Source organism: Musa acuminata, chromosome BXJ1-9 (assembly GCF_036884655.1).
Source record: "Musa acuminata AAA Group cultivar baxijiao chromosome BXJ1-9, Cavendish_Baxijiao_AAA, whole genome shotgun sequence".
Taxonomy (NCBI): Eukaryota; Viridiplantae; Streptophyta; class Magnoliopsida; order Zingiberales; family Musaceae; genus Musa; species Musa acuminata.
In genome coordinates this window covers 1,371,083-1,393,839 of record NC_088335.1, presented here as the reverse complement: position 1 = coordinate 1,393,839, position 22,757 = coordinate 1,371,083, and the positions used below count along the sequence as shown (strand labels likewise).

Below are 22,757 nucleotides of genomic sequence, written 5' to 3'. Positions count from 1 at the left end.
GTTATAGCCCTTGCACAATGGGTTGGGCCGGTTGTGGTCGCCATCTTACTTGAAAGAGTTATACTTGGGTCAACTTTCGACGCTTAATCTAAACCCCTTGCGCCCGCGATGGGTCTCGCGACCAAGCTCCTCCGCCACCATCGCCGCCTCCTCCTTCGTCCTCTCTCTTCCCCCTACCCTCTCTTTGCCCCTCCCGAATACCATAGTCACACCCCATCTCTGCTATGTTCCGATCACTCCTCGATCACCTTCAACCCTGGTCGTCGACCTGATAACTCGTTCCGATCCTTCTCCTGGTTCGCCTGGAACCCGGCTTCGGACAATGGCCGAGACGGAGGCGGAGAGACGCGTGAAGATGGAAACTTCGGAAGCTCGGAGTCGGGATCAGAGTTCAGCCCGCTCGGCGGCTCTCCGACTGGAGTGGAGCCCTCGATTATGGGCCTTGACGGGCCTGGAATGGTGGAGGAAGTGGCCGGCGAGAGCGTTTGGAGTTACCCGATGCGCGCGGTTATCTCGCTTCTTGATGGGTTCCACGATTTTAGTGGCCTTCCATGGTAATAACTCCTAAAGGGCCCATCCTTATGATTAATCTATGCCTTCTTCTGCTCGATGAGTCGTCAGCTTGTCAGCAACGTTTTTAAAGGTCTGAGATTTTGGAGATAGGCTCGCTAAACAGCGAAAATAGTTTACGGGTTCTTGAAGTTTGATTCGTTGAGTTGATGTCCTTGACAATTCCTATCATTACCTTACAAACACCATATCTCAATTTCAAATTTCTGAAGCCATTTTTTCGTTTACTTGTATTTGTAAATCATCAAGTGTTATATTTTCGTTTGCTTGATTGTTATATTTTCGTTTTTCAAATTTCAAATTTTGACCATAGGCAAAATCAAAGGTTGTTTCATCCTACTACGGTTTACTTGTATTTGTAAATCATCAAGTGTTTCATTTTATATTTATTGGTTTTCTGTCTATTGGTACACTGTTGAGCTTGTTTCCTCATTGAAGCTACCTTAATCTTTCAATTCTAATGTCATTAGATTTCTGTGGTTAACTCTATAGTGCATCATTACTTCATAATTGTCACAGTTCGATGGACTATTGTTTGCACTTTTTTGGGGGATAATATTCTGCACCTGTTCTGCAGCTTACCATCATTTTGATCAATGTTTTTATTTTCACTTTTTTGGACTGCATTGCCCACTGTTGTACATGAAACCAAGACACCATATATCAACACGGGACTCGTAGCAGTCCCTGATCGGACTTCTATTCGACATGACCATATATCAACACCATATACCGGCTAATCAACACATGATATTCCGGCATGCTGTTCGACATGACCAAAGTAAAAGAGGGAGAGAGTAGGAGGAGATAGTGGAGGAAGAAGAGAAGTGGAGGAGGAAGAAGAGTGGGAGAAGGACGTGAAGGAGTACCAGATGAAGAAGTGGTGAGGACAAGACAACAGGAGGTGTGATGAGAGAGATTAATAGAGAGAGAGATAGAAAGGAGTATGAGAAGAATAAAATAAAAAGACATTTGTCAATGGTTCGTCATCTCAAGTACGAGACCCGTCTTGGTGATCTATCAGACTGGTACATTCTGGTCAATACTAGTGTATCGACACACGATACACCGATCTGTATTGGTGTTTAAGCAAGGAAGAAAAAGAGGGAGAAGAGGAAGGGTGATGGAGGAATAGAGGAGGATGGAGAAAGGAAGAAGGAAGAAGAGGTAGTGGTGGAGGAGGAAGAAGAAGAAGAAAAAGCAATGATAACGTACCTATCAAGCAGTGGCCGCATCGAAGCAGTAGTAGCAATAGAGGCAGTGTCAAAGTGACATCGTACGCAAGAAGAGGGGTTGCATTTGTGAGCCCTAATTTGGTCTTTTTTCTTTTTTAGCATTGAGTTGGATGAGGTCCATCGCTCATTCGTTATTTTATTATTTTAATCGGACCACCCGAAATGGGGGTGGTTGATGTATTGACCCATGCCCGGACCAGTACATATCACTCGTATCGTACCGCTTTGGGTGGTACAATAGTCCTTGCTTATCGCTATAAAAAAAGTTGATAGGGATCGGCCAGTAAGCTTGGTTTTTGACCCAGACCGAGTGATAAGTTGGTTTGAATTGGATCAAGCTATCACGAACTTAGTTGGAATTGCCTAAGTAGTGAGGCACCCTTATGTTATCCGCCTATAAAGGGTCAGTCTAGTTGCAACCTAGCTCAGGTCTCGAAGAATATGTAAAAGAGCAAATTGATTAGCTCGAAAATGAGTGATAGAAAAGTCTCGATATCTTGCGAAGATGATAGTTTTACAAACAATCCAATAAACACAAGGTGTGCAAGAAAGAAAAAAAAAGAAAGGAGAAAGTAAGAACCTTAGAAAGAAAATGAACAGTCGTAAGTCTGCAAATGATTGCTCACTAGATGACGGGTGCATTAGCAAATTTCTGTAGGCTTAACGTGCGAACTTGTGAATCCAATCGATATCCAACACTACCCTATACCCTTATCCAGTCTTATGCCACCTGAGTGTTTATGGGGTGCTGAGATGATTGACATTTTGCTCTGCATCACAGCCTACAGAAAACAGCCCAAGGCACATGAAAATTGGGCCATTTTAGGGTAGTTTTGCCCATTCTGGTGAGCAGTCGTTTTGCAGCCCTGCGAACTGTTCTTGCTCACATATTTCAAGCCAAAACACACAAAACCAGGGCAAAACACATTGCCAAACATATGTACAAGTAAACAAAAGCGACGAACGGTCCGTTGACAAATGTGTTATGTGTGTGCGACGATCGTTTGTGACAGAACAGTAAGGAACAGCTTGTATATTGGTTTTGGGTTGGATTAGTAATCTTTGGATGATACGTACCAGTTCACTCAATATTTAAAATCATGTGTGGAATGCTTTAACACTAGCCATTGGCCTATATATTGCACAAGATTCGTTTACAATGAATATAAAACAATGGCTTTTTACTTCCCTTGTGATGTTGTATTTGATATTTTTCAGTAGTAACATGAATATTAATGATGAGAACATGGATGGAACAAACATGCATTTGTTTATATTTAATTACCATATTTAAACTCTTGAAGAGCTTAATTGATAAGCGTTGCTTCTTATCTTCCAAGTTGTGCAATATTAATTCTTTAAGAGCTTACATAAAACTAATTTTCATGATAGCAACCATCTCATGTGGCAAGCCAATTAGACAAATGTCTAACGTAGGGACATTGCAATTGTGAAAAGAAACAATTTTAGCATGTTCACCGTGTTAAAATCTCATGATCTTTCATTGGCCTGTCTTTATTTATGCAAACTTTTTACTGCTTATGCTTTTAGTATATGCTTTAGATTCTACTATAATTCTGGTCACACTCTATAGCAAGTATAATAATCTGGTGATGTACTGATGTACTGACTGCCTGCTTTGTAATGTTGATGGAAAACTCAATAAGTCAAATGCTTGCGAGTAATAGCAATACTTCATTTAATTGTTTGCATAAATAAAGTTGATTTTCTTTTGTTTTACATATTCTGTGTAATTCCATTGACCAAATCTTCACAAAATAATTTTTCATTATAAGTAACATGAATGTGATATTCTACTAATATTTCACCAAGCCATTCTTTGACCTTTTAGACACCACTACAGGTGGGTTATAATCTCCACTTCTACATTGGCTCTTCGGCTATCCCTACTTCCTATGCTTATTGTGCAGTTAAGGAAAGCTCAAGAAATTGCTCTGTTTTTCCCAAAATGTAAGAAATTTTTTTCATCTTGTGAAAATTCTTATATTGATAGTTGGGCAGTGTAGTTGCATGTAATTCGATACATGTGTCTTCTTTGGAATGCTAGATAGTGGTGGATGCAACACAGACTTGTAGTGCATACTCACCTTCAATGAACACGAGTACTTATACATATATTGGTGCATAGTTTTAACTAGGCAAATCACATTCCTAAGTAATAATTGATGTACTATTTTGATGTAGTGGGAGAGAATGATTCTTAATCTAAGTGTAGGATTTAAGATCCAGATCAGCTAAATTGTGGGATCCCTCATCATATTCATGAGGAATTTGCTCATGATCGACAAGAAACAGTTGCTAATAAGCAAGTTGGAAATCTGTCAACATTGGTTGGAATGAAGGTTCAGAACTCCAAATCGGCTGATTGAATTCCCATCCATCCAATTTATTTGGGTATGGCTTGATTGACCAGTTTATCTAACAAAATTTTGATATTTAGAAACATATATATTGAATGGTGGAAGATCTTCTTAGTATCAATTTTAAGAATAAGGGAAATATTCAAAACTATTCTAACTATAAAGTAATTAATATAACAAGTCATACTATGAAATTTTAGGAAAGAATGATTGAAGGTAGAATAAGATGTGAAACAAATATTTTTTATCAATTTGGATTTGTACCTGAAAGATCAGCAACAGAAGTAAGAACTACATTGCATATAGTTTTATTAATTAAAGAACTATGATAGAATCTTTAAAGATTTATTATGATGTGTTTTAGAAAAGAAATATACTCTATATTAAGAAAAAGTTTGTACTTATATAATGTAATTCGTCTTGCTTTTCTCAAGTTAGATTTGTTGGTAATTTTACAGTCAATATACTCAATGCATACACTTGACTTCTTGATCATTTTCTTCCATACTTAAGGTATTTCGTAATGCAGTATCCCTCGGCATAATAGTTAGTTCACTTCCATTGAGTTTTTTTTTTTTTTTTCATTTTGGTTTTATTGGGTACATAAGTACTGACTATAGATTTGGACTATGGTTTTCTGATTATTTATTCACTTTTTAAGTGCCACCTCCATTTCCACCACCTCTATCAGGAAGGAGTTTCAGAGAACAATATAAGCTTTTCCAAAAGAAAAGAAGAGAACTTGGGTGTCCAACATATTTGTGGAACTTTGCATTCTTCACTGTCCAGGTAAACCTATCGTGTCACTTATTGAACATAATATCGGTGTAAATGGTTGTTTTTTGTCAAATTTCTGCAACAATAAACTCTGGTAGATCAGTTGTTAACATAATATCATATAAATTTCTGAACTAATCAGTGATTTTTTATGGATATTAGATACTTGGGAAATACATATAACAGACCATATCTGATTAGACTTGTAGATAGTCTATTTACGTGTAATAGAGAATGTTTTGCTCATGCTTGTTGACTTTGTTGGTTTTTGCTACTAATGAACCGTTGTGCTTGGTTTTAAACTTGAATTTGTACTTATCTGTATGTTTCACAACACATCTGGTCTCCATCTTCTGATGTTCTATAGCTTGGTATAATATAATACTTACTATCTTATATCAGTCTAAATTATTCGTTTTGTGATCCTTCACCTAGATAATTCTAGGACACCTAGATAATTACTTGGATCTCACCTTTACAAGGGATCAAACCCAGAATCTCTTCAAGATGGGTAGAGGAAATCAAACACCAGGCGAAGGTCCTGTCGGTTAGTCCATACCATTATTCAGTTGTACTGCTGTCTGCTAATAGTCAAATCTTGGGATATCGAAACCAACAAAGCATCTGGCTAGAAACAATGAAATCAGGCCTGTGGCTAGCAAATTAGCTTCTGTAGCTTGATGTTTAGTATGTTAACATTTATTACGACATCTTTATAGCTTGTTTTTCTTCTAGATTTTTTGGATCTATCATCTAGTGTCAATAGACAAAGGTAAATTATGATCAAAAGTTGAACATTTTGATCAGGTCTCTTCTACTGTTTAATCTTATGTTACTTGTCTTTTAGTGACATGACTTTGTTTACAGGTACCTTGCTTTTTGTTGTGGATGACTAGTATTCGAAGAATGTGCCTTGATAATCACCCTGGCTTTGATACTGTAAGGATATTATCTTGAATAACTGTCAGTACTGCAAAGTGTTCTTGAAAGAGTGCTAGTGTTATATTTGATCTGGGCAATGCTTTCTTTCATGGAATTTATGATTTTTCATCCATATTTTGCTTAGTTCATTCTCTTACACAATTGGCAATGGATTACGATGGTGCAAGTATGTTTTAGTTATTTTCGTGCAGGAAAAAGATTCTGAAATTGCTTCCTTTGTGCAATGTCCTCATGGTAGTCTTAACATTGGTTGATTGGTGAGTTAGCATTGGACTTAACAATTAGTGAGCTTGCATTGGGCCCAGAATTTGTTGATTGGTGTAATGTGTCTATATGTTAGATTAAAGGTTGAAATTTTAAAAGCTCCAACAGGACCAGCAAAAATGTTGATGAAAAGATTTACAACATGTTTCGATGTCCTTGTATAATTGGTTTGCTGTTCAATGTAGTTGTTTTAGATGATCTTCTCTTATGATGGTGCTTGGGCATGCACCTTTTTAGTTTTTTTATGGTCCAAAAATTTCAAATATGGTACTATTTTGTTTCCTTCTATGATGTATCCCCCTAACTTTGCGTATCTTCCACTTTAGATGTTAGTGATGATGTTATCAGTTCATATTCATATTGACAATCACCTCTTCAAGCATCAAGTACCAGTCCATGAGGCTTTGTCAAAATTCAAATGTATCTTTGAGGATCATGCTCAAAGTAGATTCTTTTTCTTTTTTATACTATAATTTGTGTCTAGCCTCACTATCTGGAGTTTACATATCAGTCACATAGACTAATGCTGGTTGGATTGGAAGATGTGAATAATTACATGTAGGTTTTTTTGTGGGACCAATGTATAGCAGAACAAATGTAGAAAAAAGAGATAATGGAAGAAACAATAGTGGCAGAAAAGAATATATAGGATCTGGTGTCCTCAAAAGATTTCTTTGATAACTGCAACTTTTACTTCCACCTTGTGCAGCTTGGCATATCTTTTTAAAGAAGCACAATGATGTTCCCTTTTTCATTTACGAACTTGAAATAGTGAAAACAAAGGGATTAAGGCACTCGTCAAGATTTATAAATCAAGAATTTAAAGTTGCAAGTGATTTTGCCAGAAAGGACATCTGGTTCCTGTATAGTTGTATCCTAAGGGCTTAATAACATTCCCAACTCATTTCTGAGATAGGTTCCAAATGCATCAGTTATATTGACAACAGGTCTAGAATCGTAATGGTTCTGAATATTATCAAATGAGTATTGTTGATAATTACCTGAAATTCCATGAGGAAAAGGTGGACTAGTCCATATTACTATGCGACACAATTGTTTAACATGCAATTGCGCAATCTGATCCTAAGCTTATTGCAGCATCACATAAGATGTGACTTCTGACAATTGGACAAGCATTCTTCTAAATACCGAATAATATGTTAGAAGAATGTTGTCCACCCCTTTTTTAGCCAGCTAGTGAAGGAATAAAAAGCTAAATTGTGGAGAATGTTGTCCACCCCTTTTTAACCAGGTAGTGGTGAAGAAGCAATAATATGTTGAAATCGAAGATACAAGCATGGCTCCAGGAGGTAAATATATTGGCTGTAGTTTCAAGTTGTCTACTCTATTCTATCAACAACAATGAAGTCAAAAGACCCATTTTGCCTGGTTATATGTTTGATATAAGAATAGTGGCAACGAAAATATGACTCTACCAGGATCTAACTAATATAAGATTAGGTTATTTTTTATATAAGTTCTCAGAAATTTAATCAAGGAAATAATGTAACTGGCACAAGCATTAAGATGATGAGATACATAATTTAAAAGTGTATTGGAAATGGGTAGTGCCCGTACTATAAGGATTAAACCTTTTTGGTCTGCGAGTTTCATGAAGGCTTGAAATTGCTGCATTAGGTAAAAAGGTTGCTAGTTGTGGCAAAATATATTCTTCAGCATGACTTGCATTCATATTAAGAGCACTATGATCATATCTGTTCTTACACTAAACCATTGTTACTACTAAATGTATATTATGGGGCAGTACATTTTGCTAAGTCTTCCCTGCTTGTTAATCTGGTTGAAAATTCATGTTTGTCGCTTTGTTGCTCTATGCTATAACTGTTATGCTGGAATCAACATGATGTCAAACATTTTGTATTCATGGAACTTTCAAATTTGTGAAATGTTGCTATGTCCAGAATGAGTTTTCAATCCTTTTACCTTGTATATTGAGTTTCTGATTAATAATTATTCAGGGTGGTATGCTGTGGTTCCAAAATTTGACTGATTTTCCAAGTGGGACTCTGGGTTTTGTATTTCCTATCTTGATCTCTGGACTTCATTATGTCAATGTTCAGGTACTTATGTCATTTTTTTTCCTTTTAAGATACAGAATTTAATTTTGTCATGTTACCCTTCACATTTTATGATCCGCAACCATCCCAACTGGCTACATTGTATGCAATTACTTCTCTAGTTCAATATTACACTGATATGCTCTATCTATAATTGTTTGCTAATTAAAAGAAAGCTTACTACCTTCAGATCTCAACACTCTAATAGATTTCTTCTTTTAATTTGTTTATAAATTAAAGAAAGCTTACACTGATGTGCCACATTATGTTTATAAATATTTTATAATTCTCTAACATGGCATCATGGATTACTTTAACAAAGTAAATGAAGTAATGCAATTGATCAATCATGTTAAACCCTTTATCAGGGTTATGTGGTTGACATAAACTGGCACTTTGTTCTAGGAACAAGAAAAACTAGATCTTATCCTTATTATAATTTTCATTGTTAAAGCTTATATGAATTATGATGATCAAAGTTTTTTGGGCACATAGAGGAAGAATTATCAACATCAAACTTCATATTAGTTAGATCCTCAGAAAAGAGTTCTCAAAAGGCACTTTTTGAGACATGGGTAGGATGTACGACTATGTAATGGTATCACCGCCTTTCTCACTCAGCATCTTTGGCTTCTTCACTAAGTCCACATTCAAGTCCATTTGGATCACCAGAATCGTATTATAAATGATGTGGGTTTAAGAAGGCACTGAAACACAGTTTGTTGTCAATACACTCTGCACTGGAATAGTTAGGTTTGTCAATAATGTTTGTTCCTACTTGTACATACCAGTATCCAGGCACTGGAATGACGATACCACTCAAGTCTTTTTAAAGGCCAAATAATTTAAAGCCATTGTTTGATCAACTATATTGAGGCCTTCCTTTTGGTCCTATGTCACTACACGAGTATACGTATTGATCAGTAAATATTTGGTCATGGAATATATGCATATCTGAGAAATAATCAACCAATACTTCTATGTTTACTATATAACAATAAAAATTGATTGCTTATACTTTTGGCATTACAATATTCTAAAAATGATGCTTTTGTATTCTCGAGGAACTGGTCAACCCTTAGCTGATATGTTTGCATTGGCAGTTTATTTGTCACATATTTTCAAGTGTTATTTATACATAGACCTGTGGTAATTTGTGCTTCTAGCTTCTTAGCAACAGATTTAGAAAGTTATTGTGTAGCAAGTCAGTTGAAAAAGAATGGCACCAGTGTACAGATTCTGTTACATTATGGGTACTTCAAAACAATATCAAATGCTAGCTTAAGTTTGCTATCATGCTAGATGAAACAACCATTTACCATTTTTTCAATTCGTCATCGCTTATATATATTTCATATTATGATAAAAGCTAAGTAGTCATCACCACCTATGTTCACATTCTTTCAAAGAAATTAGTTTTATTCTAAGACTCAAGTAGAAGGAAATGGGAAAAAGAGAAACAACCTCCAACCTGCCTCCTACTGCATGCGAGCCTGTCACTGATACTTATGCATGGACAGATGGACTGCATTGGTCCCTTCTATGTGACCTTTCCTGAGATAGGACTTTCGTTGGCCAGAAGGTTTCTTCTATGTGACCTTCAAAATTACTGGTATTTGTCTCTAGCTATCATAACTGACATTTACAAGCTATCAGTCAGAGAGTGCTTCTAAATGTAACCATTGCCTCTCTGCAACTGCTTGGTGTTTGTTATTTGCTCATTTTCTAGAAATATATTAACAAACTTATTCATTAGATATAGCTTTAACATTTAAAATGCATAGTTTTGATGATGATCTACATTTCTTTTCCTTACAGATTTCTTTCAGAACAATCCGGTCCAGGAACTTGCGAGGCATTCTAGGATTATTGACAAAAGTAAGTTGGGTAAAGGTTTCCTTCTTATATTCGCAAAATGTTAGTTAAGATAAGTGGAAACAATTTGACAATCCAGGGCGTATGTTATTAAAAATTTTTGACAAGCAACTGCTGACATCATATTTTGGTTAGAATTTTCACTTAAAAATTATATATTAAAAGGTTATAGAAAATTTACATAAAACGGTTAAATATAGACGCAAAATATTATATCATAGGATATGATTTGGGTTCAATTTATGATGCAGTACTACAAGGTTTATCTGGACATTATGGCGATCCCTCTACTTTTTATTGGATTCCATATTCCTCAGGTTGGTTACTCATTCTCTATTTTACTGGGTTATGTTTCAATATCTATGATTATATGCTTATATGTTCAGATTCTCTTCACACAGTCTTAAGCTAAGTTTCATTACTTTGTGACTTAATGATAATTGGAGTTCATAGAACATATCTAATTTTTGTTTACTTGCCTTAAGTTTGTGAATCCTACATTTCATGTGACTAGATTTGGAAGTAGAATTCTGAAAATATAATGCTTGATGAGCTTAAATACTTGAATTGCTGCTTATCTTGACATTCGTAGGAGGAAATCAACTAGCTTCTATAGCATTTTTGCATTGAAATTGGGTGTCTTGAAAACTGTTTGAAGAATATGTGAAATAGAATTTGATCAAAATTGTGTCATGCTTGGAGGCCAAGACAGTTCACAAATTCTGGAGAGTGAAAAAAGAAAAGAGGATATCCTTTGCTATAGTGCTAAAGTTTCTAGGAACCTTAATCATCATTCTCAGTAGCTTCTTCCCTGTTAAGTAGGAGGATGTGGTAAGGTGATTAATTCTGGAAAATATTAATTATTGATTATTTTTTAGAATGATATGGTACTTGCCAAGCAATGATATACCAATCGGTATTTTTGTCCTTATGCCAATATGTAATAACAAACCCAAAAAAAATAAAAAAAATCCTATTTTAAGCCTTTTAATAATAATATAATATTTCAATTAAATTTCAATAAGTGTGGAGTTAAAATAAGGATTAGATAGTGAATTTATCTTTTTTTATGTTAAGTAGCAACTTTGCTACATGTTCTTCGTTTCTTCTGATGATGTTGAGTCAATTATAAAGATATAAGCAACATTAGATTGCAATATAGCAAAGGATATCCTCAAATGGAAGCAAATTGTATATACCTGCTTTTATCACCAAAATGAATAATGAGACTTCACAACCGGTGGACTGGGTTTCTTAATCCTATGAATTTGTATATCAATATGGTACGTCTATTGGACCCAATGTTAAAATTACTTACATGACATAGTATACTAGTAAACTCTTTATCATTGTGTATCAGCGTCGTAACGGTTGTTGCCTAATTGTCATGGATAACACGTGTCTTAGGAGTCTCCTGAGGCAAGTATAATTGTGGCATGTATAGCTGGGGAGGTTGGAGTGCATCGAAACTTCCACTATCATCATTGACCTACTAATGACCAATGCAAAAAAAAAATGAGCCACCATCACCGTACATCTCTTAGCCGAAGGATTCTCCATAATATAATGGTTGCGAATACGATAAGCTACGATCTTTGTCTACATTGTAGAAGCTTTGTTGTATCTGCTCGAAGTCATCAACTGCCTTCTCATTTCCTTGTGTTGCTAGTATAAACATTAAGCATGGTTTCCCGAGGTTCGTGATTTGTATCTTGGGTGACATACGTAAAATGTTACTCCTTGATCCATGCCCCACCCTGAGACTAAGTAGATAGAACCATCAATTGGCCATGGTTAGCGCCATCATCAATCAAGGCACTGTTGTCAACATTTCTACGGACCACACGAGGTACTGAATGCAACGGAGGTGTCTCGTTGTTGGATTGAAACTATTGCTCATTGATTCTTTCCAAGGGATCAGCTGATGCTATTGACTTCCCCTCAATTTTGCACACTACGCTAACAATTGTGGTTGTTGGGTGTCATGACCTCAACTAGACTAGCTCGAGGTTGCTAGGCCATCACATTTTGGACGAGTGGGTTCTTCCTCGTGCTAGGATGTTTCTTTTCTTCTTTAATCTCGATGATAATATCAAGAGAAATACACTAATCACCCCTTAACATGCTATGATTAAGCCTAATTACCCCAAATTGTCTCTAAAACTAAGGTAATGGCCCTAATTGACACTAATCACCCTTAACATGCTATGATTAGGCCCTAATTTGCCGTAAAAGTAAGATATTCGCCCTATTTGGCCCTAAATTATAAAGGATGACACTAATCAATATTAAGTAGCTATAATTAGGAATAATTATCTCTAATATCAAGAAAGATCCATTAATCAAACCATCGTTACTCATACTAAGACACTAGATATAAACATGTCAAATCTAACTAAAATGTAGAAGGATGATAAATACCTTTAATTGAAGAGATCTTTGACCAAATGACTCTTTTGACCACTTTAATCCCTCCAATTGGTGCTTTTATCATCGATTAGGATGCTTAATTAAGAGAGGGAGAAGTGAGTGAGAAAGAGAATGGGAAAGTTGTGTGAGTGAGACAGTGAAATAGGGGAGTTAAGAAGGATTTAAAGAGTTGAACCATGCTCCAAATGGGGTCCAACGATCAAATTGATCGTTGGACCAAATTAAATCCTAGCCCTTGATGCGGTTCAGTCGAGATCCAATCGTTACCAAGTAATGTCGTGTCTCGATCGTATCGCCTGATATTTGGGGTGTACTGGGCAGTAAAACCTTGTCCGGCGTATTCAGGCCAATATGAGTGATCCTACGTGCCAACCGTAGGTTGGACTAGTACATACTGCACATACCATATCGTATTGGGTGAAATTGCACTCCTTTTTATTTTATTTTGGAATTAGTTATTGGGACATCTAAAATATGTATTTGATGTTTAGTTCTGATTTATTTCTGAAGTATTTTATTTGGATTGCAGGGAAGTTTGGTGTATTGGGTGACCAACAGTTCACTGACCCTATTTCAGGTTTGTACTGTATACACTTAATTTCATTAATAGCATGATGTCTCGTGATCGACACTCTTATCGACCCATATTAAGGGGTGTCTTCTTCTGTAGTGATGCTTGTACTTTTTTATTTTTTATTTGATTTTTGTTTCATGTATCAAGCTCCTAAAAACCTATGAATCAGCTGATTTATTTTACCTGAGCTTATTGTAGATTCCTTGTTTTATTGTGCTTCTTTGTTTCTTGATACTTTGTTTGGGTCATTTCTTATCTACAACTTGATTTAGAGTACTGTTATTGGGTGAGCCTTGGCATCACGGTGAAGTTGATCCTTCTATGATCTAGATGTCCAATTTTTTAGTTGCAGAAATAGCCTCTGTTTGAAAGGGTGAGGTTGTGTACGCTGACATCTACATATCCCTTGTTGTTACGAAACTTTAAATGCTAGGTTTGTTCTTATTCGGGAAAAGATCCATGCAACTGACTCAAAATAGGTGGCACGTTATGGCTTACTATTGTTGTAATTAAAACATTGTCACGACTCACAAAGGCTCAAACATGAGGTGCCACATAAATAATTATTAATATCTATTATGTTGCATCATGTAAGTGATTTTCTTATGTCTTTGCTAGGAGGTCTAACATGCACGAATCCTTCTATCAAATTCTTATTCATGAACCTTAAAATGATGCAGCTATTGGCCCTGAAAAATTCATTTATACGAATGAAGTTGGGTTTGCGAGATGAGAAAGTTCCTTTGAGAGAACAAGTATCTTCAGAGAAAGTTTTACCTGAGAATAATATTCATTTGACGGAGATCTCTGTGGATACTCTTTCTCCTCAGAAGTTGCTTGATGTAAGTAGTTGACACATTAAAAAAAAGTTGATAATGACAACTGTTACCAACATTTTACATGTTTATCATTGGCATTTTTCACAGATTGCCCTTGAAGATCTAGCAGCAGGGCGTCGCAATGAAGCTATTCCACTTTTAGAGTAGGTGAACTGTATCCATATAGTCGCTTTCTTTTAGTAGTTTTAGTTTTCTTCTCAGGGTGTAAGATAAAAATACATTAAAAATTTTCTATAACCTTTCTACTGTGACAGAATGGCAATTGAAAAGGACCCTGAGCTGGTTAGAGCTTTGATTGCCAAGGGTCAGATTTTGTGCTCCCAAGGTTCATTGGTGGAAGCGGCCAAATATTTTGAGAATGCAATCTCAAAGGTGAATTATATTGCTTCCCGTGTACTGCTAATAGTATTGCATTCTACGGTAATATATTGTGTGTATCTTGAAATATCACTGCTTCATCTTGATAATTTTTTTCCTCGCATATGAACTCCAGATTCAAGATGAAGAAGATCCCTTTTTACTTATTGCAACTTTTGGTGCGGGAGTTTCACATTTATGGCAGGTATAAGCTAAGGTCTAGGCACTTCCTTCAAAGTTTGATAGTCTACCAAGTATAGAGATCACCGAAATGCCTAATCTTCACAGGGAAACAAGTTAGAGGGAATAAAACATTTGAAAAGAATAGCAGAATTAAAAGAACCAGAGAGTCCTGCAAACAAATCCTGTTACCATCAGGGTTTGGTGATTTTAGGGAGGTAAGGGATCCCAAAGCTTTCTGAATGGTGATGTAACTTGGATTGCTGCTTCCACATTGTGTGAACTTGTATCGATTTCATCTCATTGAATATCATGAGATATCTTCTTTTGCAGCACTTTGTTCGAAGAAGGTAAGAAATCTGAAGCTGCCAAGTATTTACGAATTGCAGCAACTTACGATCCTGGTGTTACTGTATACTTGAAAGAATGTGAAGAGGCAGGATAAGAATCTATTTCACCCGAAGTGATTTGGATACTGTCTCAGAGATGGTATAACAGAAAGTTGCAGGCTCTTTGCTTCCATCGAGTTTTTACAGGATTAGAGGGAGGTTCGGAAAACAAAGCTGCCGCCAAATATTTACATGTTTTTAATTATCCGACCACAGTCTACATTCATTTGTACATCGGTTAAATAAATAACTTTTGTTTGTGTCAAATTTTGACAAACAAAATTGCTGTATTTCCATACAGACTAATCCAGAGTGGTGTCTAATTTTATTTTATTTTTTGTGTACACCGAAGCTATTGGGTTACCTAACGGATGGTTGCATATAGCGGAACATTTATGAGATTTCACTTGTAATCAAAATCATTTGAATTCTCATGTGCATTCAGAATCGAGGAAAATGTATCTCGTATATCTTGGTGATCTCTGAATTGGTTGTATCATTTATTCAATACTAGAAGAGTTGTCAGTTATATTGCATTTTAGGGCATCTTCTCTTCCTCGAGGGTGACTCTCTGCTTGAAGCCTTAAGGTTGGTTTCGGGGGTTCTTCTGTCGGCTCGGGCTATGGTGTTGGATTTGAACAAGGGCATCAGAGGTTCGTAAGAATCAGCTCTCCTCAACCCAGCCAGCCTTATGGGCAGATTTTGGATTGGTCTAAACAAGGTTGATACCACTTAAACAAGACAGACTCCTCCCATGCATGGAAGGGGAATAGAAACCCGCCTCTAGTCCATCAGTGCAAATGCAAAATTGATGATTCAACATTAGAGCTGATGTCAAATTGAACGGCTATAAGCTTAAAAGCGATCATGAGAATTGTAGTTAAATGATTCTATCATAGACTACAGTGCTGCATCTTTCCTCATCTTTCACGTCTTACACAACCTAATCCAACGATCAAGAATCCCTCATCCCCGATATGATTGATTTTCTAACCAAAAACAATCCCTTAATTCCAATGAATTCATATTTCTCACCAAATTAAGCGATAAAGCATTCCTTCGTCTTTGTCTCTAACAATGTTAAATCCGACATCCGTCACCTTTAATACAATCAAATTTAACCATAAAATATATATTTTCTCCGAAATGGTCAAGTTTAGTCACAAAGAGTTCCTCATTTTCAATGCGATCAAATCCCGCCATATAGTGTTTCTTCCTCTCTGTTGCAATCGAATCCTACTATGAAGTGTCCTTGATCTCTGATGCAACTGAATCTAACCAAGAAATATCCCTCATCTTCAGCATGGCCGAGATCAATTGCGAAGCATCCCTCAACTCCTCAACTCCGACATAATTGAATTCAACCTGAAGCATCCCTCATCTCCGATGCAATTAAATCTCACCATAAAGCATGCTATATCTCTAATACAATAAAAATGTCCCTTATCTCCGATGCAATCGAATTAGGCCATGAAACATCCCAAACCTCCAACACATCTGAATCGACCATAAACCATCTGTGACCTCCTAACAAACCAAAATGAAAGTAATGATACCCACCATCCTGACATGGTCAAGTCATCCATCGAGCCAAGCATTTTATCGCAAAACCCTATGCATGTCAAAACATAATGAGGGTAGATGGTAAGGGGTCTAACACAAGGATACTCCAGCATCACGCCACATCACATCGTTTGTCACTCGACACATCGATCAAGGATCAGATCTGCATATGGACACACTAAATCAAAGCAAGTCAAGTTCAAGAATTCAAACATTATCTCAGACTTGTTAGATCACCATCAACTGTGACTATGCATTTACAGACTATAGCAACTTACAAATAGACTGAACAGAGCAACATAAACAACACTAGAGAGAACAAAGAAAGATAACCTGATTTTTTTTATTCTCCTTGCACTTTTCATCTGCAGGGTTGTCACCAAGGTTCAAGTTATTAATTACATAATGATCATGGTCTATTAAACTAAATTTACCTGAGGATTATTCTATTGAGCAGGACAAGAAGATGCACAAAACTTAGAATGGCATGTGCAAATTACTTGGTGTGAAGGCATTTCTTCTCCTTTTGAACTAATTCCGCACTAGAGTTTAATTGAAAATCGCTGCTGCCTCTGGGGCTATCTGCTCTTGTCTTTTCTGTGAATACAGGTGACATCGCTTCTATATGGGAGGATAACACATTACGCTGGTAGATCAGAGATCAACAAATACGACGAAACCTGTCCATGAAAAACCTATCAAACCAACAACAAAGAAGAAAGAAATTATTATGCATAAACTTCAATAGAAATTGGAAATAACTTTCTTATGCATCAAGATGTCCAATTCTTTTTGCAATGTCAAGAGAAAGACATAAATCATGCAGAAATCCCACAAAGATGTATGATATATATATCACTATTCATGCATGTGATTCGTATACTCATATGTAATAGTTACTTCATGTGGAACCAACTGATTGTGTCATATGATTTTGTCATCGGGTCTGCTTGCATCGAATTTTGCTTAAACAGGGGTTGGCACGTGCTTAGTATGGCAGGCAACAGCTAGATAGTCAACATCATATGTTCCATAAACCGACATTCTTGTATACATCACTAGAATGACTTTAGTAATCATGTTTCATGCTTTAGCATACTCTTTTTTTGGGCAATCACCCGTTGACTACAAACATAAAAACGATTGCCATATGCACCCAAGTAAAATTCTAAGCATCTTCATACTAATTTGGGTCAGGAAGCAATATATTGCGATAGCACTAGCTACACCCTCCCAAGTTTGGAATTTGATTTGAAATTTGTGATAGCACTAACAAACAAGAAACAGGCACCGCAAGACAAACAGGATGCTTGGAATTTGATTTGAATATTGAAGGTTAAAATCGGACAAGGGGCTAATGACTTACAGTATGCTAAGTAAACTTGTGCAGAACATGAATTTGTAATGTTCTTAGCTTGTCAGGTTCTTAGGTTTTCTGTGAATTTGTAGTTTGTCTAAAGCATGCCAATGTTGATGTTTTTTTTCCTTTTTGGGTTTTGTGAGTTGTGATTGTTTATACAGAATGGACCTAGCATCCACTTGAAGACATAGAGGTCTGTGCATGTTCAAGGGTATAAAAAACAGTAACAAGAAGAAATTTTGTTTTCACAAGCACGTCCTGGTGGACTTTGACAATTCAAATTACTCTTGTGAAAATGCAACAAAATAGTTTCACGTAATACTAAGCCATGATGAAGAAGATTACAAATGAAAAATACTGGAGATTACATGTATAATTGGAACAGGAGCTTCTTTTGTAGTGCCAAAGTACGATAGTACAACAATGAGCCAATGGCATATCCAAGTCTTTCAATTGATCTGTAGCTGTGTTTGATTTCTTAAATAGCATTATTTAGAACACCAAGAATAAGATGGATGTCAGGAGAGGATAGGTACGACATGGAAAGGCACTTGGTTTTCTGTAAGCTAATATATAGTCAACTAAGACTTCTATGCCTTGGGGTAGGTTCTGGAATGGCATTCAAGAGTAGTGACTATGAAGCAGAAGTTACTAACCTTGCTGGTACAAGTGAGTCACATATAAATCAAACAAAATGTGCTAACAGAAGATGGCAAGACCTTGCCATGAGTTCATGCATGAGCATTCATACATACCATCCAACTTACATAATGAGAAAGCATTTTTGGACCCATTATTCATCATCATTAAATTTAGAATAGCCTATGCTATCGGAGTTCAACAAAGAAGTAATAGAAGATAGATTTGAGCTGCAAGTGGACGCCATCAATTTTCACTACAGCAGCTAATAGATAGAACTAGAAAGAATGGACAACTAAGATGATTTCCATTTTTTGGCAGAACACTCAGTATCATATACACTTTAGAACACAATATTTATAACTGCTAAAATCTGAGGATAAAATGCTCTAGTATTGTGAGAGTTTTACTTGATTACCTGTCTGATCTTTTCTGCTTGTGAGACACATTTGATTTTCAAGTTGAACAAAACTTTTCATTTGGCGGTCCCAAAATCTCACCGAGAAAATATCTGAATTGGCATAAGTAGCTCAGATTTGCCAATGGACAGGAAGTACAAAGTTTAGCAGAATGCAATGGAACGATCTCTGAAACAGCATAGAATCACATATTCCATCTTTTAGTTCCAACATGTTCCTTGTAACTGTTCTTATCTAAGACAAAAGCAACAAAACCTAGTCAGAATCATAAGTCAGAGCAAGCCAAAGAAAAAAAATCCCAATACATGTAATATAGTTAAACTTTCAAAAAGGCCTAGAGAGTTTAAGTCAGCTTATAAAAATTTCGGTGCTTCAATTGTTTGCATTTGTTCTGAAAACAAAATGTTTCCACGTGTAAAGCATTCAGCAGAACACCAATGAACTATTACAAAGAAACAAGCATTTGACCTAATTTTTCTTGTCAACCAAAACTCCAAGAGTTTGCCATGAATATATATCTATAAGAACTAAAGATGACCTTTCACTTAGAAAACACAAGCAGCCCTTCCCCCTATTTCATGATGAGGTTTCTCAATGAAATTATAATATCATAATAGGCAGAGAGACTCCAAAACACAGCTGAAAAACTAGGAAAATATAGCAGATGGATACTTACTAAAGAGTAGCCATACTTGCACAGTGTATCTATAAAGCTATTGAATATGGACAAAATCATCAATCGAGAGGCTCTCTCTTTGTGACCAATCCAGATTGCTACAGGCTCCTATTCACCAGGCTTCCGATCCCCCACTACCTTCAACAATGCCCATGGCAGCAGCTTTCTTTACCCAAAACTCTTCAACCTCATCCTCCACAAGATCATCACCAGCCCAATTGCTGATCTCCTCCCAGTCGTCTCCAATGCCAGCCTCAAACAGGTTTGCAAAATCATCATCCTCATCAAGTTCGTTGCTGTCTTCGTCCTCCTCTTCATCATCATCACCATCATCAGCACCGTATCCAACATCTCTTCTCCTCTCCCTCCTCATCCGCTTCCCCTCCCTGACCAACTCCATCAACCTCTCCTTCTCTGCCAGCAGCTCGTCCTCCACCAACAGCTTCCCCTTGTCATCGTATGCCTCCACCAAGAACACAGAGTGGCGCACCCCCTTCACGCTCACGTAGAACATCTCCGGATGGCGCACCAGCATTGCCCTAAGCCGGTTGGGCAGCCCGAAGTCCTTCCTAAAGTGCGTCAAGTGGTCCACCAGGGTCCGCTTCTCCACCGTCATCCCCAGCACCTCCCGGACCACCGCACACGCCCTCTTCTCGGCCTCCTCCGCCGACATCCTTCGCCCTAGTTCTTGTTCATCTCCCGCAACAGCATATGGAGAGACATCCGGCAGCTCTCGCAGGCGAATGAGGTAGTCGCGGTGGCGACGTTTGAGGTGGAGCCCGCGGCGGAGCGGGAGGTGTTTGAAGCGCGGGGGGCGATCGATGATGGGACGGCGGTCGTCGTCCTCGGAGGGAGGCGGACGGAACGAAGGGAAGGGGACGGCGAGGGCGGGGTCCCAGGCAACGAGTTGGAGGGCGCGGCCATAGGAGGTATCGGCAGTGCGGAAGCGGTCGGGGTGGGAGTTACAAAGGCGGGAGCGAAAGTTCGGGGGCAGGCCGAGGTCGGGGGCGAGGTGCACAAGTTTGGAGAGGAGGAGGGAGCGGTGAGGAGCGAGCATGAGGAGGCAATGGAGCTTGGAGGCGAGGGCGGAGTCGAGGCGGGAGCGGACGTGGGACTCGCGGGCAGCGAGGGCCTCGGCGGCGGGGGTGAGGGCAACGGAGAGGAGGGAAGCGGGGAAGGGGGAGCGGAGGAGGCGGAAAAGGGCGGGGTAGCGGAGGACCATGGACAGGAGGGAGCGGGAGGGGGGGAGGCCAAGGTAGGGGCGGCAGCGGGAGAGGACGCGAAGGGGGAGGAAGTGGCGGGGCTTGGAGAGGAGAAGCGTCTTCAACTTGCGGGCGAAGCGGAGCCGGCTGTGCTTGGCGGCGTGTCGGTCCAGTGGCGGGCAGCGGACGATCTTGGCGGTCGATCTGACGACGGTCCGAAGGGGCGCAGGAGGGAGATTCTTGCTCCGACAGGGGAAGGCAGCGGGCATTCCGGTAGTCTTGGAGAAGGAGGAAGACATGGTGGTGGGCGGGAGGAAGGAGGACCTATATCGCCTTGATGGGGTGAGGTTGGGGAGAGCGACAAGCGCCATGGCCATCGATGTTCCACACAGGTCGATTGCGAGTACATCGGTCGCCTGGTGCCGCGAGGAAGGACACATATCGCCCGAGGCCCAGACCGAAAGAAAGCAAAATATCTAAGGTTTTATTTTCTTTATTTCCTAATTAACGGGAAAATATATATATCATATATCAAGCCGTTTGTATTATTATTATTATTATTATTATTATTATTATTATTATTATTGATGAGGATAGTAATTATGATAAGACTCGGTTGACGTCAGATGACACCTAACGCAACAGCACCTGGTCAATGCAGATCGAAACGTCGACCGAGGCACATTAACATCCTGTCAAACCTCAATTCTTCACACCACGCCAACACGAAGTCAGACGCTACCAGCCTGCCCACTGCAAGCGGGCAACTCAGGAAGCAGTATGCTTCCCTATAAATACCCTCTCGTTCATTAGAAAGAGGGGAGAGACAAACACACAAAAACCCTTCTTCATCTCAAACCCCCTCCACATCTGCTAACTTGATCGTCGGAGGGGTCGGGACGAGCGTCTCGGCCCGACCTTTGTGCAGGTGCGAAGCCGAATGTCCCCACCGGACGCGTAGGCGAGGAGTTCTTGCTCGGAGGAGACAACTACACCGTCCCGATCGGACACCGCACCCGACTGCCTCAGCGGGCCCGAGGAGAGCCCTAGGGAGATCCCCGTCGTCCGGACCCGAACCGAGCCGCGTCGGCCCCGAGGCCACGGCTCAAAGTTGTTTCCCACAACAAATTGGCGCTAGAAGGAGGGCCCAGAATGTCGGGTGACAACTCGCCTGCGTCGTGCTCCTCGGCTCCTCAGCCAATGACCCGAGACACACCTACACGGCCAGCCCGCCTGCGTCGTGCTCCTCGGCTCCTCGGCCCATGACCCAAGACACACCTGCGTGGCCAGCCCGCCTGCGTCATGCTCCTCGGCCCATGACCCGAGACGCGCCTGCGCGGCCAACCCGCTTGCATCGCGCTCCTCGGCCAATGACTCGAGACATGCCTGCGCGGCCAGCCCACCTGCATCGTGCTCCTCGGCTCCCAGCCAATGACCCGAGACACACTCACGTGGCCAGCCCGCCTGCGTCGTGCTCCTCGACTCCTCAGCCCATGACCCGAGACACACCTGCGCGGCCAGCCCACCTGCGTCGTGTTCCTCGGCTCCTCGACCCATGACCCGAGACGCGCCTGCGCGGCCAACCCGCCTGCGTCGTGCTCCTTGGCTCCTCGGCCAATGACCCGAGACGCGCCTGCGTGGCCAGCCCACCTGCGTCGTGCTCCTCGACTCCTCGGCCCATGACCCGAGACGCGCCTGCGTCGTGCTCCTTGGCTCCTCGGCCAATGACTCGAGACACACCTACGCGGCCAACCCGCCTGCATCGTGCTCCTCGGCCCCATGCGCGCAGCCAGCCCACCTGCGTCGTCCTCCTCGGCTCCAAGCTCCCCGAGGTCACACCATGCTGTAACGGACAAACTTCTAAACAAGATGTTGGACGTAATGCTTATGTCTGTCCGTTGTCTTTTGGCATGTTCATGCCTTGTACAGCAGGTAGAGGGTCGGCCGAAGGCTAAATAGTCTCATGTTAGTTGGGTTGGTGGCCTCTTTAGGCTTGTAAATAAAGAT

At 39.5% G+C, this 22,757-nt stretch overlaps 2 protein-coding genes across 6 annotated transcripts; one reads left to right on the top strand and one right to left on the bottom strand.

Moving 5' to 3' along the window:
* Nucleotides 1-38: 38 nt before the first annotated feature.
* On the top strand, nucleotides 39-15,224 carry LOC135592339 (ALBINO3-like protein 2, chloroplastic). Its single transcript, XM_065081737.1, has 14 exons — nucleotides 39-554; nucleotides 3,670-3,776; nucleotides 4,848-4,975; nucleotides 5,831-5,902; nucleotides 8,149-8,250; nucleotides 10,066-10,125; nucleotides 10,374-10,439; nucleotides 13,082-13,129; nucleotides 13,807-13,968; nucleotides 14,053-14,108; nucleotides 14,220-14,337; nucleotides 14,459-14,527; nucleotides 14,611-14,720; nucleotides 14,836-15,224. The coding sequence occupies exons 1-14, from the start codon at nucleotides 109-111 to the stop codon at nucleotides 14,945-14,947; spliced, it is 1,656 nt and encodes a 551-aa protein (XP_064937809.1). The 5' UTR covers nucleotides 39-108; the 3' UTR covers nucleotides 14,948-15,224.
* Nucleotides 15,225-15,930: 706 nt separating this feature from the next.
* LOC135584119 (protein WHAT'S THIS FACTOR 1, chloroplastic-like) lies at nucleotides 15,931-21,205 on the bottom strand. Of its 5 annotated transcripts, none has more exons than XM_065081733.1 (4): nucleotides 19,549-21,205; nucleotides 18,872-19,106; nucleotides 16,955-17,149; nucleotides 15,931-16,617 (listed from the first exon to the last, which is right to left on the bottom strand). In XM_065081733.1, exon 1 carries the CDS (start codon nucleotides 21,188-21,190, stop codon nucleotides 19,661-19,663), a length of 1,530 nt encoding a protein of 509 aa, XP_064937805.1. In that variant the 5' UTR covers nucleotides 21,191-21,205; the 3' UTR covers nucleotides 15,931-16,617; nucleotides 16,955-17,149; nucleotides 18,872-19,106; nucleotides 19,549-19,660. The 5 variants fall into 5 exon arrangements, with proteins under 5 accessions (XP_064937805.1, XP_064937806.1, XP_064937804.1 ...); XM_065081734.1 differs by lacking the exon at nucleotides 15,931-16,617 and adding an exon at nucleotides 16,771-16,819; XM_065081732.1 differs by lacking the exon at nucleotides 15,931-16,617 and having other exon boundaries at nucleotides 16,771-17,149.
* Between the last annotated feature and the right edge of the window lie 1,552 nt (nucleotides 21,206-22,757).

What these genes read in the sequence shown, in the direction of transcription:
- LOC135592339 (XM_065081737.1), top strand. Translation starts at nt 109, where the DNA reads ATGGGTCTCGCGACCAAGCTCCTCCGCCACCATCGCCGCCTCCTCCTT. An exon ending in TGCTCTGTTTTTCCCAAAAT is followed by an intron (nt 3,777 to 4,847) that starts GTAAGAAATTTT and finishes TCACTTTTTAAG; the next exon opens with TGCCACCTCCATTTCCACCA. An exon ending in GGTTTGGTGATTTTAGGGAG is followed by an intron (nt 14,721 to 14,835) that starts GTAAGGGATCCC and finishes CTTCTTTTGCAG; the next exon opens with CACTTTGTTCGAAGAAGGTA.
- LOC135584119 (XM_065081733.1), bottom strand. Translation starts at nt 21,190, where the DNA reads ATGTGTCCTTCCTCGCGGCACCAGGCGACCGATGTACTCGCAATCGAC.